This window comes from Bufo bufo, chromosome 4 (genome assembly GCF_905171765.1).
Source record: "Bufo bufo chromosome 4, aBufBuf1.1, whole genome shotgun sequence".
Classification (NCBI taxonomy): domain Eukaryota; kingdom Metazoa; phylum Chordata; class Amphibia; order Anura; family Bufonidae; genus Bufo; species Bufo bufo.
This window is the reverse complement of record NC_053392.1, coordinates 231,233,699-231,253,304: the sequence shown is the minus strand read 5'-3', so window position 1 is coordinate 231,253,304 and position 19,606 is coordinate 231,233,699. Positions and strand designations below refer to the sequence as shown.

The following is a 19,606-nucleotide window of genomic DNA, read 5'->3' as shown; positions in this document are numbered from 1 at the left end:
AACACGTTTATCACTAAATAAAAAAGAAGATTTTATGAAAAACAAGGTAAATAATAATAAACAAGTCAGTTCTTGCCAAATATCATTTTAATTTGAGCGATGCAAGTGTCGAGACCAACAGAAAGTACAAAGCACATTAGATGGTGGCAAGGCGGCACATGCACAGACAAGTAATGATCGTACAACAACACATAGTAGGTAATTTTCTAAAATGGGTATTTAGCAGAGAACATTCATTTCAATTCTTTACCCTCCATCTGTCTCCATAGCAGCAGATCAGAAATTCTGTGCAGAAATTAATTGTTCTATTGGGCATTGTACAGAATGACGGAGTTTATAACATTCACATAAGAATTTAAATGTTAAAGAGGTTTTCTGCAGAAGCATTCTTATTTTTTTGTTAACAAAAGGAAATTTACCTATATGTCCCTTGCAGCTCCCCATTTATTTATAGGTATTCTGCTGCATATTTTTCAAAGAAAAACAAATGTGCTTCCATTCCCAAAAAAAATCCTTTAAAAGGCTAAGGACACCTTTGGGGCATTTTATTATTATTATTATTATTATTACATTTTACTCATTTTGGGCTATAATATTTTTTCCAATTGGTCTTTATTAAAATGGTCAGCCGTTTCTGAGATACAAGACAGTGCTCCAGACAAAAAAAAATGACCAGGAGCCATTGGCTCCTGAATTAAAAAATTTAGGAGCCAAATTACATTTTTTAGTCGCCAAATTTAAAATGCATATAATTTTTAAAAAAAGGACTTTGAGAAGATGAGACGCAGGTGCACTACATATAGGAGAAAACAGCACCACATGCCTCTCACATCCAGGGACATTTTCTGGGGAACAAGGTGACTAAAAATGGCGAATTGCGTGGTTTAGAGGTTTTTTTCTGTTACGGCCTTCACCGAGCGGAAATATTTTTTTATATTTTAATAGCTCACACTTTTTGGGACGTGGCGATATGTAATATGTTCTTTATTGTTTGTAAATTTTATATGTAAAACTGGGAAGGGGGCCATTTAAACTTTTAGTATTTTGGGTTTTTTTTTAGTTTTTTTTTTACTTTTTATTTAACAACGATTTCTTCCCTTAGGGACTAGAACCTGGATCTTTTCATCCCTTGTGCTATTCACCCTGATAGAGCTCTATCAGGGTGAATAGGAGCTCACATCTCCCTGCTGCCCTGGGCTCTGTTCACACAGCGGCAGGGAGCTGAACATGGCAGCCAGGGCTTCAGTAGCGTCCTGGCTGCCATGGTAACTATCTGAGCCCCAGCAGTGTAATCTGCCACTGCCACCAATGAAGGGGATGGGGACACTGTGGCCACCATATAACAATGGGAGGGAGACGGGGACGACTTGTGGCCAGTGATAATGGGGGGGGGGGGAGAGGCTTTGGGAGAGCGCACTGCACCACCAATGAATGTTTAAAGAGGACCTTTCATGGGTCCAAAGAATATGAACTTATCAGCAGGCTGCATAGAGCGGCGCCCAGGGATCTAAGTGCACTTACTATTATTCCCGGGCGCCGCTCCGTTCGTCCGCCTGTGGCCCCCGGTATTTTCAGCATTCAGAGGAAGGAGGAGGAGACGCCAGTGTCTCTCCGTCTCCATAACAGCAGCGCTGTCCAATCACAGCACAGAACTCAGAGCCAGGGAGAAAAAAAAACCTCCCTGGCTCTGAGTTCTGTGCTGTGATTGGACAGCGCTGCTGTCAGGGAGAAGGACAGACACTGGCGTCTCCTCCTCCTTCCTCTGAATGCTGAAAATACCGGGGGCCACAGCGGGCGAACGGAGCGGCGCCCAGGAATAATAGTAAGTGCACTTAGATCCCTGGGCGCCGCTCTATGCAGCCTGCTGATAAGTTCAGATTCTTTGGACCCATGAAAGGTCCTCTTTGACTCCTTCATCCAATTGTCTGCAGCGGTATCGCAGACCGGGCACCCGGCCTCAATAACAGGGCATGCGATCTGTGGCACGTGAGGGGTTAATGGCCGCAGATCGTCTGCCCTGTTATTGAGGCCGGGTGCCGGGTCTGTGATACCGCTGCCGACACTTATGTTTTACATTCATTGGCGGCGCAGTGGCGACAGCTCCTCCCCTCTCTCCTCCCTGCTACTATCCCCATTGGTGGTAAGTGGCGGCCGCGTCACAGTGGAGTGGAGGGACTCCTTCCTTCTCCACTGTGCCGGTGTGGCTAGTGAAGAGAACTTGGGCTGCGCAGGATCGCGGCGGTTACAGTCGCAAATGGCGACAAGACTAAAAGTCTTGTCGCCATCTGCAAATTTTAAGGTGCATTGGCGACCGTATTTGGTCGCCATCTGGAGCCCTGCAAGAGTTAAAAAATCAGTTTCTTTACAAGATGTCACTGTGTTTTCTTTGAATCCTGACATCTGTTGGCTCATGTGTAGCTTTTATCTCTGTTTTCTGACCTCATAAACACTCATTATAGCTCAATTCTTATCAAATTGAACTACAAGATATATAAGAACTACAACATGAGCCGTCAGATGACGGGATTCAAAGAAAACACAAATTGATACAAACAGACTGATTTTTAACTCTTGTACCTCAGAAATGGATGAACATTTTTAATAAAGACCAATTAAAAATATGACTTGTAGCCCAAAATGAGTAAAATGCAATCATTAAGGAAATACCCACAAAGGTATACATAACGTTTAAATAGAACCTGTCACCACGAAATGCAATGCAATCTGTAAACAGGCATGCAATGCAATCTGTAAACAGATAGAAGAGCAAAAAACCTCCTTTTTGCAGAACGGAAATACAGACATACAGAAACAGAATGCACACAGAGTAACTTTTTTTTTTGTAGACAACTAAATGAATGGTTCCGAATACGGTCTGCAAAAAAATGGAACGGACACGGAAAGACAATATGTTTGTTGTGCATGAGCCCTAAAGGTTGCAAAATAGGGCTTTTGTACATTTTTGAGCTTATTTGTGCAAAGGTAAAATTTATTTATTTTTTGCAATGTCTGGATAAGAGATCTGTAGGGGTCCGATCTGAGGCTGATTGGGGCTTGGGGGTCCGATCTCAAGCGATTGGACCTGGGAGGTCCGATCTGAGACTGATTGGGGCTTGGAGGTCCGATCTAGGCTGATGGGGGCTTGGAATCCGATCTGAGGCTGATTGGGCTGGGGGTCAGAGCTGAGGCTGATTTGGGGGTCTAATCTGAGTCTGATAAGGGCCTGGTGGTCTGATGGGGGCTTATCTGAAGCAAATGGGTGCTGGGGGGGGTCTGATCTGAGGCTGGTGGAGCTTGGGGGTCTGATTTTTGGGGTCTGATCTGAGGTCAAATGAAGAATTGGTCTGATTTGGGTGTCAGTGAGGGTCTGATCTAGGTCTGATGGAAAATATTTTTTTCTTATCTTTCTCCTAGGGGCATCTTATAGTCCAAAAAAAGATGGCAAATAACCAAGTTGCCCTCTAAATGACTGCAAGCTGGATACAGAAAGTTTATTGAAAAGATTGAATAATTGCATATTGAAAAAAGGAATACCTACAGTTAAAGGCTATAGACACATTCACTCTCTTTTTTAATACTTATTATTGCATTCCTAAATGTAAAATTATAGATAACTTTCTATATAGTCCTCATTAAACATTTCGTACCAGTTTTTTTCTGCAAAGAGTGTGCATACCCTTCACACTAGAAGCAAGGTGCAACAGAATGACAAAATCCATCAGTGCTCTCTCCTTGCTCCTCCACCCTCCCTTCTCTTATGTGTTAGACACAAATAGCAGGAGGGATGTACACGCCAAATGTGGTGGAGTGGAGGCAGACGCATCCACCGGAGAGCAGCTCTAAACCATGCTGTAGCAATAGGAGGGACAGCACTGCCAAGGCAGTTTGAAAGGGGGGGAAAATCACATATGATGCTATTATAGATCCAAAATGTGGTACTCAGAGAGACACATGACAAGCGAAAAGTCTGAAACTAGGGGGCAAGTTGCAAACGGCATATCAGAAGTCTGAAATGGAACGAAACGATGAGACTTGCAGTCTGCTAACATATGGAAACATTGTTTTGGTTTTTCCATGTCAAAGGAGTTCATTGCCTTTACGCACAAGACCACAGCCATTTGAAACTGAAAAGTGGGAATTTACAGTATCTGTCACAATTCAAAAAAAGAAAGCAGCACATGTATAAAAAGAACAGGATGTGACCGATGCCAGTGACTACAACCTTGATCAACGGCCCACTCTCTGTGAGAGCTGAAAGGTCACATTTGATATCCAGTTGGATTCCTGTTGATTTTCTCTTAAAAAAATATTACATATGGATTTTTTTTTTTCCCTAGAGGGTAAGATTACAACACATTTGCTTCCTGGTGACATTTATCATTAAAGACTTTCTTCACAATAATATTTGCAAGGAAAGTGAGGGAACACCAGACTTACTGAGCTGTAGAGAAATCCTTCGCCATTCATACGCCACGTAGAGTCCTGCCTTGACTCCTTTGTATTGCAACCACTCGGAGACCCACAGAATTAAATTGAAGAGGGCTGGAGGTGAAAATAAAATGATCTTTTGAGAGATAGCCCTCAATCTGCTATCAGTTTATAATCTAATTAGCATTTATAATATAGGTTTAATAGCACCAATTCTTGAATCTTTATGCATGTACTTTACTCCTTTGAGAACCTCAGTAACAAAATGTAAAATTTGATAAAAGCTCATCAGTATTAATCATATTGCTATAATTTAACATGATGAAGCCAAATGACTAAGGGAACAATTCTTGCAGCTGTTCTGCCTTGTGTCTTCTTTACTTAAGGTCTCTTGCACACGAACGTGTGCGCCCCGTGGCCGTTGCTGCGGCCGGGCAATGCACGAACACCCACTGTGGAGCAGCCGCAGCAGATCGCTGACCCATTCACTTTAATGGGTCCGCGATACGGCCGTTCCGCAAAAAGATAGGACATGTTCTATGTTTTTGCGGAACGGACGTACAGGACGAAATACGGCCACGGAGCGCACATGTTCGTGTGCAATAAGCCTAAAGGTGTTGTGTGACATAACTGAAAATCTCGGACAAGCCCTCTGATTGCCTTAAAATAAGAAATGATGTTCTACCCACCCCTTTCTCACTGGTCCGGTCTTCCTGCTGCTGCTGCCTGTTTACAGTGGGGACTGCAATGGTCACGTGTCATATTCCGGCATGTCACCAATCTACTCTGTTAACAAGCAGTGGCAGAAGACTGGACCAGTACTGCACAGAACAGCACTGGAGAAAGGGGTGAGTATAACATTATTTGCTATTGTAAGACAACTGGGGGACTTGTCCGAGATTTTAAATTTTTAAAACTCAGACAACCACTTTAGTTTCTAAGCATGCTAACTCACATGGAGGCCAAGGGGCAATTAACCATGCCCTAAACTCCAGAATTCTGACTTTAAGGGCTCATGCACACGGCCATATGTATTTTGTGGTCCACAAAAAACTGATCCGCAAGAAATACGGATGACATCTGTGTGCATTCCGTATTTTGCGGAACAGAACAGCTGGCCCCTAATAGAACAGTCCTATACTAATAATAGGGCATGTTCTATTTTTTGGCGGAACGGAAATACAGACAGACATACGGAAACAGAATGCACTGGAGTAACTTCTTTTTTTTTTTTGCAGACCCGCTGAAATGAATGGTTCCGAATACGGTCTCAAAAAAATGGAAATCTGTTCATGTGCATGAGCCCTAAAGGCTGCAAAATAGGGCTTTTGTACATTTTTGAGCTTATTTGTGCAAATAACGTTTGACTTTTTGCATTTCTCCACCACTCACTCCAGTTGTGAAAAGTAGGTGGTAAAGTTGGTGTTGTTGGCTATGTTCATTATTTTTACTCCAGATTTATTACTGCAACTTTTTTGAAAAGTCACAAAAAGTCACAAACTCACTCTAGTAGGGGGCATAAAAAAACTGGAGCAGCATTTCTAGACAAAAATGTAACATTTATAGAGGCACCAAATAAAGTGCGGAACAGAACAGCTGGCCCCTAATAGAACAGTACTAAGAAAATACTTTTGTGTGCATGAGTCCTAAGACTGTGTTCACATCAGATTTTTTTCCAACGTTTAACTTATACACTTGCCGTATACGTTAAACCGATGCCCCAACGAATGCCCCCAAAAAAGCTTTTAAATCCCTTTTTCCCATGACAAAAACAAGACGTAAACACAGTTTAAAAGATAGCGGAAAAATTCTGCTGTCTAAATTTGATCAGTTTGAGGCCTCATGCACACGGCCATTGTGCGGCCTTTCCGTTTATTGGGGATCGCAATGCTCAGGCAACGTCCATGCGGCGGCAGGGACGGATCAAGACACATTCAACTTGAATGGATCCGTGATCCGTCCGCACCGTAAAAAAATAGAACATGTTCTATTTTTTTGCAGTGCGGAGGCACGGACAGAAACACCATGGAAGCACTCCGTAGTGCTTCCGTGGGGTTCCGTGCCTCTGTTCCGCACGGCAGCTCCGGATTGCGGACCAATTCAAGTGAATGGGTCAGCATCCGTGATGCGGGGAGCACACGGCCGGTGCCCGCATATTGCGGACCAACTGTTTGTGGGCTTCAATATGGCCTGGCTGGGCAACGGCGGTGTGCATGGGGCCTGAGGGTAGGTGTGTATCCCTGCATAAGATATGCTGCAGATTTTGCCCAGAATAGGGAATAAGGGTTGGGGATGTGTCTGCAATGGGACATTTTAAATACATACCACATGTCAAGTTCTATATAGATACCACATACATTTTTTATGCAGTATCTGGATGAGATTTAAGTCTGCGTAAGGGTACTTTCACACTTGTGGCAGAGGATTCCGGCAGGCAGTTCCGTCGCTGGAACTGCCTGCCGGATATGGCAATCCGGACGCAAATGGATGGCATTTGTCAGACGGATCTGAATGCAGCTAATTTGGCGAAGATAAACGGGAAACAAGGCGCCTCATAGGGTAGTAGTTTCTGGTAAGATAGTGTTAGATAGAGTGAAAATTCGATCCAGATGAGGTATGCTGCTGGTATCTTTCTCAATCCTTGGAGTCGCCAGTACTCCAGAGGAGTGATATAGAATGCTGTATAAGGGCTGTGTACTAGCTTGTACCCACTGTGATACCTTTTGGCGCAAAACCACAGTAGCGAAAGTCGCGCTACACAAGGACAGGACCCGGCACCAGCAATTGGACCAGCCCTGCCAATCGTGTATGCCCGGCCCTTAAGACTTGACAAAGGAGTATTTTTACTCCAAAACGCGTTGTCACCTGAACAAATAAATATATTCTAAAAAGACGACTTCCGCTATTGTGGTTTTGCCGCCCAAAAGGTATCACAGGATCTGAATGCGGATCGGTCTGACAAATGCATTGAAATACAGGATCCGTCTCTCCAGTGTCATCCGGAAAATCCCGGTATTTATATATTATTTTTTGTATTTTAAAGGTCTGCGCATGCGCAGACCGGAAATCCGGATCCGGCAACAATTGGGGCCAGATCCAGCATTAATGCATTTCAATGGAAATGAATGCCGGATCCGGCATTCCGGCAAGTGTTCAGTATTTTTGGCCGGAGAGAAAACTGCAGTATGCTGCGGTATTTTATCCGGCCATAAAACGTAAGAGGGACTGAACTGATGCATCCTGATGCATCCTGAACGGATTGCTCTCCATTCAGAATGCATTAGGATTAAAACTGATCTGTATTTTCTGGTATTGAGCCCCTGTGACGGAACTCAATGCCGGAAAAGAAAAACGCTAGTGTGAAAGTAACCTTAGGCTTCGTTCCACACACAAAAATTGCCAGTTTTTTAAAATTTATTTTACCCATAAAATAAACAAGGCATGAAAACCATTTCTTCCATGCTGCCTGTTTTTTTTGATGCCACTTTTTTTTCAAGTAGCATTTTTTGCATTAACACATATGTAAATTACTTTGTTTCTTTCAGTCACGTTTTTTTTTCCGTATACAGAAGGGTAAGAAAATTGCCTGAAAAAAGCCAGAGACACAAAAAATGGAACCTAACTGAAAAAACGAAAAAAAAAAAAAAACGCCAAAAACCATAAAAATGCACGTGCGTCCTGCATATCATATTTTTGACAGACTGAGATACGCTAACATCTGAACATAACATTATTTCAGCAAAAAGAGCACCAAAAAGCTTAAGTGCAAAAAAAAGCATCACAAAACACAAAAGTGATAATGGTGCAGCTAAAACTATTGGGGATTGCATCATCTTTGTACGGACAGTTTCCCTGGCATGCAAAAGTCACAACATTTGGGGCAACTGCTGCTTTGCTCCAAAAAATGTTTTCTAAGTTAAGTGTAACAGCTTTTTTTTTTTTTGTTAAATGTGTAGAGCACTTGACAATAAACATTTTTTTCAATACACTTTATTGATTGATTTAGCATTTTTTTATGTAAAAACTGACCTGGAATTTGACTTTTGACAGTGAGCTGACTGTCTATACTGTTCCGAGCGGTACTGAATAGTGAAGACGTTCCTCACTCACTGCGCTGCCCTCACTGCCTTCTTCATATAGTGGCTAAATCTGGCCATAAATACTGTACTTTCTATATGTCTACATACTGTCCTGTCTGACATCAGTACTGACAGTGTCCGTGCGATCTGTGTTCCGAGTGCTGACTAATGAGCCGCCGCGATATGCAGGGAAGTCAGAAGTGATCTCCAACATCTCCCAGAGGCTAGATAGTTGGCGAGCACGCCGGGAATACAGATGGCACGGACACTGTCAGCACTCACTGCCGACAGTGTACTGATGTCAGACATGGCAGTATATGAATACATATTGTATTTATGGCCAGCTTTAGCGAATAAGATATGAGTCAGTGAGGGCAGCACAGCACAGTGAGTGAGGAACGTCTTCACTATTCAGTATTGCACTGAACAGTGAAGACAAGCAGCTCACTGCCAAAAGTCAAATACAGGGTTAGTTTTTACATAAAAAAATACTAAATCAATAAATTAAAGGGGGACATTTATTATACTGAAATATGCCTATATTAGGCGCAGATGGCGGCGCAACTAACTGCGACTTCTCCCGGCTCACTCCAGGTCTAAAAAAAGTGGGTGTGGCGTGGGCGGGGACGGGACAGCCTGGTTTAGGCATAGAAAATGGTCTTTCTAGCTGGCTTACATTTATAAAATAGTATAACCGAAACAATTATCAAAAAGATGAAGAGCTATGTGTGGAAATATACTCAATATTACCAAAAAACCAAAAACACACATATATGATAATAATATATTTTATTAAATGACATCATGAAAGACAACATATAAATAAATAGTTAAATGTATGAATATTAAATAGCAGCAATGCAGTTTACGCTGCGAATCAGCAGCTCCCCAGTAGGTACACAAGGTAACAATACCCCCTAAGAAATACTCATTATGGCTTGACAGCGACTTGCATGAGAAGACATAAAGAACTCCTCAAAAAACCAGAGAACGGAGTGTATTGCAAATAGTACAGGTAAAAAACGGTGCAGGCAAAAGCCACAGGAGTTACAAAAGCCAAAGAAGGGTAACAGGAATAATAGCATAGAAGACCAATTGCATAATGTGACCCATATAAAGGCCTAATAACAACAAATGCCAGATCAATACCTGATAGAGTGTGGTAGAGAAGAGACCTTGGACCTCTAGGGAGCGCACCCCCCCGATACCGTTTTTTACCTGTACTATTTGCAATACACTCCGTTCTCTGGTTTTTGGAGGAGTTCTTTATGTCTTCTCATGCAAGTCGCTGTCAAGCCATAATGAGTATTTCTTAGGGGGTAATGTTACTTTGTGTACCTACTGGGGAGCTGCTGATTCGCAGCGTAAACTGCATTGCTGCTATTTAATATTCATAACATTTAACTATTTATTTATATGTTGTCTTTTATAATGTCAAAATAATAAATATATTATCATATATGTGTGTTTTGGTCTTTTGGTAATATTACATTTATAAAAGCGACGCTGGATGCGCCAAAGTTATGTAGAGGCCGATGCCTCTACATAACTTTGGTGATCCACTGCCAGTACAGGGGCTTTATTAAGACTGGCGTCTAAAAACGCTGGTCTTAATAAATGACCACCTAAGTATATTGAAAAAGGTTTGTTATCAATTACCCTACACATTTAACAAAAAAGGCATTTACACTTAAGTCCAATGAGCTTGTATACATCAGTCTTAGTTTGCTCCCCCTAGTGGCTGCCTTGTCCTGCAAAAAAAGTATGATACATACATACACATGTGGAGCATGGACAAAAACAATGAAGCACAGCTGAGACCTTCCAATTCCAGTATACTATTAATCAGCGTAACCTAGGTCATATCTGTAAGAAAAATGCTTTACATAGGTACTGCATTACAGAAATAAGATAAATACCAGCTTTTTACACGGCACACTGCTGTCTGACAAGCTAGAAATACAAAGTTAATTCATTAGAACAGAGTAATAAATCACAGTGCTCGAGCAGTGGAGATGTTAAATGTTGCAGTGAACAGCTGTTCTGTAAGAAAGAGGGTTCTGAGGTTTGTGCAAACAGAGTCCCTGATAGGAAACTCAACAGGCATAAAACATGATTTATAATTGGGATAAAAAGGGTGATTTTCCTTACTGTAGTCGCTGTTTCGTCCTTAGTGCCATCAAGTGCTGCCATCTGGGTGCATCTGCAGGAAGTATCCCTGCTGGCTGAATAACCTTGTCACAATTCCTTTCAGCTGGGGTTCTGCAAATAAATGCCATCAATACAACACTTAGAACTGTGCTCGGTGATTGTACATGGGACAGAACGCTTAGTCACCAGGACAGAAAGTGAATAAGCTCATTATGGCTGCCTGGATCACCTGCCTCTAGTTCCTTCCAGCTGCGAAGCTAGGAGACGCTATTGTACTAAAAGGGAAGATGCTTAGGAAAAACCTATCTGAATGACTGCACCAAACTCCCGCCAAGGTCATCATTTCACTTCATCCTCAAAATTGTTCCCCGTTTTTTTTGTGTTTTTTTTTTTTGCTCTTTGTAATAGACCATAGGAGCGCCAGCTGTGCTGTTATTTAGTCTCATTACCATCAGCTTGAGGGTGCAGGTTTTTTGGTGCAGTTTTTGAAGCCAAATCAGAAGTGGATAAAAACTAAAATAAAAAAAAAGGAGCAAGGACAGAAAGTACTTATTTTTTGTAATCCACTCCTGCCTTTTGGCTTCAAAAAAAAAAAAAGAAAAAAAAATCTGCACGTGTGGCCATATCCATTCACACGTCCGCAATTTTTTTCCGGATCCCTTCCGGATTTTGCGGACCCATTCTTTTTCAATGGGGTCGGAATGGATGCTATGTGCTGTCTGCATCCGCATTTCTGAATCCGCACTTCCGGATCCGCAATTCCGTTCCCCAAAAAAATAGAGCATGTCCTATTCTTGACCGCAAAACACCTACGGACATGTGAATGGACCCTAATAGTAAGGCCTACTATTGATACTCCATAGAAAAAAAAAATTCCACTATGTCTTGTAAGAAACATGTTACAAGCACTGCTCACTTATCAGAGACTGGGAACCCATTTTGACATTGCCCGGCAGAGGTGATGCCCCTGACGACGTGGACATGAAACTCAATTAGGCTATTTTTATATAGAAATTAAATCAAGCTTTTATCTTTGGTAGAGGACATCCACGTGAAGAGCAAAGCTACCTGAAGTGATTTTAGAGTTATGTTCGGCGCATGGCTTTGTACAAGAGGGTTGCCGGGGACCGTGGTAATTGCATGTTGAAGTAGAAGTGGAAAACTTGTGCATTAGGCCTCATGCACACGGCCGTGTTTTTTTCTTTGCGGTCCGCAAACCGCAGATCTGCAAAAACCAGGAAGCCGCCCGTGTGCCTTCCGCAATTTGCAGAACGGAACGGACGGCCATTGTAGAAATGCCTATTCTGTCCGCCAAAACGGACAGGAATAGGACATGCTATATTTTTTTTGCGGGGCTACGGAACGGAGCAACGGATGCGGACAGCACACGGAGTGCTGTCCGCATCTTTTGCGGCCCCATTGAAGTGAATGGGTCCAGCACCGAGCCGCAAAAAAAGCGGCTCGAATGTGGACCACAAAAGACGGTCGTGTGTATGAGGCCTTATCCTGATTCATCTCCCCATGTGGTGGTGAGATGCGCAATTTGATTTATTGTGGAGAGCTATGATTATAAAAAATAGAAAGACTCACCTGTCAGTGGCGATCGGGTTCCTGCACTGAGCTTGCTTCTCTTCCATTACTGGCCCCTGCTGGATGGGAGGAGTGATGTGCTACCTACCATGCATGTCATCATCAATGGTCTCAGCGGTGATGTCTGTGGGCACTGCACATACCTGCTCCACTGATGAGGCCACTGGCAATGGTTACGCACCTGTAGATACTTAGCACGCCACATTTCAGGCCCAATGGGACCATAAGTGGAAGTGAAAGAAGCTTGGAGCAAGAACCAGAGTGCTGGTGACAGGAAAGTCTTTTTGTTTTCCTTTTAATCCATGCACCCTGCCTGACAATATCAAAAAGGTATCTTTGGGTCTTTGAGAACTCTTTTACGTCTGGCAAATAGTAAAAAGTAATGTTCAAAAAAAATATAGTTGTAATATTACAAAAGTCGTACAATCTCCATGTTTTACAGAGGCATTATATTTTCACAGTCAAGCCTAACAATGAGAAACAAGTGAAAAAGAATTTCTTTACTATCAAATGCTGAATCAAGGGACTCCTTCTGCAGTGACTACAGTATGCCCCTACTCTTCCAATTACTGTACATTCACAGCAATATTAACAATAGAATAAATATAGTAGTAATATCTATAAGGTTGAGAGGACCTGTCAGCTTCCCTCGTGTGTCCATTTTAGTAAACATTTCTATTTACCATGAAATAACAACTCTACACTGTGCTGCTCCTCCATTATTCCTCCTGGCATACATAGATTGGTGTTACCATTCCCCTTTTCAATAGGGTGTGTCAGTCTCAAACTGAGCAGGGACACATCCCATTAAGGCCTCATGCACACGACCGTATGTATTCTACGGTCTGCAAAAACGGACATTCCGTATTTTGCGGAAGAGAACAGCTGGCCACTAATAGAACAGTACTATCCTTGTCCATAATGCGAACAATATTAGGACATGTTCTATTTTTTGCGGAACGGAAATACGGAAACGGAAAGCACACGGCGTAACTTCCTTTTTTGGCTGACCCACTGAAATGAATGGTTCCGTATATGGTACGCAAAAAAAAAAAAAAACATGGAATGAAAATACGTTTGTGTGCATGAGGCCTAACAAGGTGAATGGGTAATGTAAATTAAGGCTGTGTTCACATCTAAACTGGAAGCTTTGTTAAAGGGGCAGCATGTAATTAAAATTACTGACTTTTTCAATGAAATCTATATGTACAGCGCACCTGCTGTCTGCTCTCTTTCTAATTTTCTCTGTCCTGCTTACTGAGATGGAAGCACATCTGCTCAGTTCTATCCTTTACCTGCACCAGCTGCAGCAGAAAGGACATGACCCCTAAGCTGACAGCTTGAAATAAATTTAGCAGAACAATTGGAGCAGTGAATGGGGGGATCTCTGGATCCATGTGAGGTGCAGTGCCGATGCTAGTTTTTGTTAGAAAGAAGTTGACAAGTATGAGATTATGTATGATTTCCATTTTTTACATTAATCATGGGATAACCCAATGACCTGACTACAGTCTGGCACCGTTAGTATCAGTTACATCCCAGATCCAGCACTGCTATAACAGAGCAGAATAAGGGAAAAGATTAGTACTAATGTAAAAACAGCCTTACTTATACATTTGGAGGAGGAATAACAGAGGAGCGGCACAATGCAGAGTTCTAAGAAAAGAAGCTCCAGAATTATTACGGTATTTTATGGGAAATAAAAGTTTGTAAAGCTTACAGATCCATTTTAATACACTTAAAATGTCAATTAAAAAAAGTTAACCACAAGGTTGTGTACACCACAGTACTCAATACAGTGGCGAATAAAACCCAAGTGCAGTACATAGATCTCATACTCATCAGTGCCCACAGACTAACCCATACATTTACACAATGGCAATTTTGATACCAGATTTAGGCCTCATGCACACGACAGTATTTTTTCACGGTCGGCAAAACGGGGTTCCGTTGTTCCGTGATCCGTTTCCGTTTTTGTTTCCGTGTGTCTTCCTTGATTTTTGGAGGATCACCAGACATGAAAAGTGAAAAAAAAATCTAAGTCATGTTTGCCTTGAAAATGATAGGAAAAAAACGGACACGGATCACGGACGCGGATGACAATCTTGTGTGCGTCCGTGTTTTTTCACGGACCCATTGACTTGAATGGGTCCGCGAACCGTTGTCCGTGAAAAAAATAGGACAGGTCATATTTTTTTCACATCCGTGATCAGTGTGATCACGGACGCGGATGACAAACGGTGCATTTTCCGAGTTTTCAACGGACCCATTGAAAGTCAATAGGTCCGCAGAAAATCACGGAAAACGGAAAAGACACGGAACCCAACAACGGTCGTGTGCATGAGGCCTTAAGGAGAGTTATCAAAATTGGCATAAAAGGAAAACTGGCTTAGAGGCCAATAGCAACCAATCAGATTCCACCTTTCATTTTCCAAAGGAGCTCTGAAAAATGAAAGGTGGAATCTGATTGGTTGCTATTGGCCTCTAAGCCAGTTTTCCTTTTATGCCAATTTTGATAACTCTCCCTAAATCTGGTAAGTTTTAAATTAATATAGAAAAGTTAGCAGGTGCCAATCATACAATCTGGTAGGCAGTCAGTTATGACACATCTCTCATTTCATTTTATGTTCTAGTATTCTTGTAAATGTGTTACATTGGCTTCATTAGCTGGCAATCTGTTCCATCTGACAATCTGGCACCGCAACAGTGCAAATCTGTAACAGTGGCACAATCTTATTTATGAAACGCTTCTGGGCAAACCTCCTTTTATCACTCGGATCATAAGACAGATGTTCTATCTGCCTTGCATGGTCCCATGTGATACGTCTCTTCCACATTATTAAACACATTCTGTCAGGCTGCAAAAGGCCTACAGCAACAAGGACCTGAATGCTATGCCCTAAGGTCTTAAATGAAGCATGTGTGCCCGGCACAGACCTAGCAAAAATGTACCCTATGCAACAGCAGTGTCACCAAGTGACAGGATACTGAGCTGGAATAGAGCAACAATAAGTTCAATACAGCATGAATCAGACTTATATTCTACACAACATATTCATGTCATCTCCTTAAATAATTTTCTACCATTTTGCAGCTGTAGAGTCTGAGTGATGGCTACTGACAGCTGGCTGGCTTGCCGCTTCTGGCAACGAGTCTGGCTGTGTTAGCTCAATTATCACGGGTTAGCAATAGCAGCATAGAGCGGACAGAGTGTACATGGCAGATCGCAGTGTGGAGAGGGGAGAAAGCATCCAAGTCTTCAGTGAAAGCAGATCACAGAGACTGTATTACATGAGCATATAGATAGGGAGAAAAGCACAAATTAACAGTCTGCATGGGAAAGGGCAAAATCAAACACTCCTCAGCATCATGTCTGTCAACACAGGGGAGAAGTGATACCTGTGGGTTGTAGAAGGAGAAATCAGTACAGGAATGAAGCTGTGCTGATACATGAGAGCTATGAAGACAGCAGTATCCTGACACACAGACCTCACATCCAGCATTACTGGAAGACATGCCCTCATGCTAAAAAATGTGGAACTAGGGGGCAGGCTGTAAACTTAAAGGGGTTTTCAGAGACTTAAATACTAATGACCTTTCCTCTGGATAGGTCATCAGTATCTGACAACCTGGGAACTCCACCAATCAGCTGTTTGAAAAGGCACCAGCCTGCAGTAGTTGCCGTGGCTTTCTCTTAGCTTTCCCTGGGCCATGTGACATCACGTTCATCAGTAAAATGACCTACTGTAGGTGCAGCTCAACCCCATAGAAGTGAATGGGGCTGAACTGCAATAGCATGCACAGCCGCTATACAAAGTACGGTGATCTACTTCATAAGCTGAGAGAAGGCCATGGCGCTCAGAGGTGCCTTCTCAAACAGCTGATCGTCAGGGGTCCAGGGTGTCAGACCCCCACTGATTAGATATTGATGACCGGTCCAGAGCGTAGGTCATCAGTATTTAAATGTCAGAAAACTCTTATTAGGGGTCTAACAATGAATGAACAGATAGGGAAGGCAGCTGAAAACTTCCTTCAACTATTTAATTCAAGGTAACTATTAACACACAGCATACAAAAAGTATTTTAAAAGTTTCCAAGCAGGTATATGGCAGGTCCGTGTTGCAGCCGATTACTTCCCTCTGCAGTAGACTGCTGAGGACAGTGACTGGTTGCAGTAGTCACATGCCGTATATCAGCACATCACTGCTGCAGCTTGTAATCAAGCAACAGAAGGAAGACAGGACTAGCGGAGTACAGAATGGCGCTGGAGAAAGGAGAGTATAGCATTTTAATCATGAAAGAATGTAAACTGAAAACTACCAGGTATCATCTTTATTATCCAATACATTTCCATTTATTTGTACTAAATGACAAGGCTGAGATAAAATGTACTGAAATGGTATACTGCTTGCACCACTTCCCCAAAAAATCGAAATAATGCATAATATAGAAAAAGTCCCCAAACATTAAAGATGTGGAACACTAAAAAAACTGCACAAGATCGGTTAACTACTACATCATCTGAGGGGGCATCGCTCAACTCTGAATACAGAACAAAAAGCAATATAACAGTGAAGAAAGACAATAAAGAGGGGAAATAGATAAAGCTCAAGAGGTGGATTAGAAGGAAATCGGAAAGGATTGGGTGTGGACTGGACACTTTCTGTATTCTGGAGTCTGCCTCTGCAGCGCTCTGCATATTGAACATAGTTGTATACAGGTCAGGTACATTTATGTGATGGATACATAATTAAATATGTGACTTTTATGGCTCCCAGTAAATAGCGCCAATGTAATTGTGGGCTTGGATCAAGCTAAGCTGTTCTGTAATGCATTGGTAAACAATGGTAAAGGACCTTGGTACAAAGCCCAAGCCGTGTAATGTAACCTGAGATTTATACTTTCCTATGGTAAAGTTTACGTATTATTTTTCTAGGCTCGTAGTTCTGTTAGGGCTCGTTCACACGAAAGTGTGAATCCCGAGCCGGTGCTGGGGACTGAAAATTGCAAGTTAGTCTCCAACTCCACAATGGTAATCCTACTTACCTGATCCCTGCCTCTGTGTTCTGACTCCACTGTTGCCACGCCACTGTTTCCCTGCACCAACATCCAGTTTGACAAGCGTCACGTTATCGCTACAACCCATGATTGACCGTAAGCAGTGACATATCACCCATGCGGCAACACACTGGGTCATGTGCCGCATGGGTGACAAGCGACCGCTGAGTAGTCAGGTGAACCACGTCAAATCTGATGTTGACATGGGGTGCCATGGGACCTGCAGAGCTGGTGGGATAAAGCCAGAACCCAGCTACGGGTATAAGGTAAGCATCATTACCAACTAGCGTCCAATCATGTTGGCGGGTCTGAAGAATGGTGATCAACCCCTTTAAAGGCACATCATCTGCTTTCTCACTTAATAAATGTGGTGCAAGGCATGTAAGTTAGTTTTTTGGTGCAAATTGCCCCAGAATTATGGTAGATTTTGATTACTTCTTCCTTATGACAAATTGCTATCTATATTCTCTGATGAGTCTGGGTGGCTCAATGGTGAAAAAAGCTTTGCAGGAGATTTAGATCCAAGCAGGGTTTATTTGGATTTTTTTTTCTTCACACAAGACCAGTTCAATAGAAAACCAGTTATACTTATTTTCATTAGATTGGATAGAAAGGACATGGTGTCCACACACACAGATGCCACAGGAAACCGTGGCGGGTGTTCAATTGCATTTTAATGCTAGTAAATAGGTCTGCATTCAAATTGATAAAGTGCAGTACAAAACAGAGGGGTATCTTTCCCAAAATATGTGGCAGATTTTGTCAAAGGCCAAAGCCACTGTGTGACCTAGCCCTAAGTCATTTTGTTGTAGCGTTCTTTGGCATATATAACTGCTAATTACAGGGGCTTCCCAGGAGCAGAACAACTACTATAAGACTGGCTGAGGCCCAACACCCGGCTCCTTCACGATCAGATGTCTGAAGACACCGCATCTCTCCTGTGAGCACAGCAGCCATTTCGTAGGCTAGTAACATCACATTCATCAGTCACATGGCCTATGTGCAGTTCAGTCCCATTAAAGTGAATGGCCTTGGGCTGCTTAAAGGGCTTGTCCGGGATCAAAGTAATTTTTTAAAACTTAATAATCACCTTGACATTACGCAGTAAAGTCATTCTGATGCTCTGTGTATTTTCTTTCATCCCCTTTGCTCCTATGAGTCCCTATACTGCTGTCGGTATTGTTTACATAGCAGCTCCTGTGCAATGTCATTTCCGGCCACACTGCCTTATGGGTCCCACAAGGCTGTGTGACTCTGCAGCTGGATCTCACAAGCCTTTCCACTCCCCCTAATCAGTATTTCCGCCTCCTGCCCCTCATACTCCTCATCAGTATTCCTCCCCTAAAACCACTTTTTCTAAGCCTACAAGCTGAATCCCTCCCTGCTTCCATGTATCTGCTCTCTGCTAGCATTGCATAAAAGACAATAGTGGCAGGGAGCGATCTGACTGACATGTAGGGACATGGAAGGCGTGGTCAGCACCCATACTGTAGCATATCCCATTCATTGTAAATGACCATGGGAGGCGTGCACTATGCCAAATAGCATAGTTTGCTGCCTCCAATACAACCTCTTTCTACTCCAAATAACGCTCCTCTATGGCTGGTTAAGTCAGGCAGAGAGGGGCGTTCCTTAGTGAGGCGACGTCCCTCCTCCAATACTGCCTCCTTCTTCCCAGACTAACGCCCTCTGTGCCCGGTGATGTCACAGAGGGGCGTGGTTTAGCTCCGACATTTCCCTCCTACTGACAGCCTTCTTGCTAGCTCCAGAACGCCCCTGTGTACTGGTGACTAGGGTTGTTTCGATACCAAAATTTTGATTCGGTTTCGATACCATAAAAAAGTATTGTGATACTCAATACCATTTTTTACCACGTGTTAAAAAAAAAACCACCAAAAAAAGCCACGTGCATTTCGCATTTTATGGAACGTCCGGCCCTATCCTATTTTTTGGGGGGGCTAGGTGACAAAAAAAAATTGCGAATCAGGCAGTTTTTATTTATTTATTTTTGTTATGGCGTTCACAACATAGGAGTTTTCTTTTATATTTTAACCCCTTCCCAACCTATGACGTACTACTACGTCATGGAAACCACTGCGTTCCCGCAATTTGATGCAATAGTACGTCATAGTGATCGCGCAGGCATCGGAGCGGTGAGCGTGCGATCACTGCAGGGGCCCGGCAGTCCGCGGTAGCCGGTCCCCTGCTGTATCCGCCGGCATCGCTGTAAAAGCCGATGCCGGCGGATTAACCCCTTCTATGCCGCGGTCCGCACTGACCGCGACATAGAAGGGGTTTGT

General features: G+C 42.8%; 1 protein-coding gene across 1 annotated transcript in view; it reads right to left on the bottom strand.

The window, feature by feature from the left end:
• FGF12 (fibroblast growth factor 12) overlaps positions 1 to 19,606 on the bottom strand; it is a 338,330-nt gene that overhangs the window by 114,032 nt on the left and 204,692 nt on the right. The window contains 3 exon segments of the mRNA XM_040428364.1: positions 4,438 to 4,467; positions 4,469 to 4,542; positions 10,659 to 10,769. Coding sequence (XP_040284298.1) covers positions 4,438 to 4,467; positions 4,469 to 4,542; positions 10,659 to 10,769 — 215 coding nt within the window.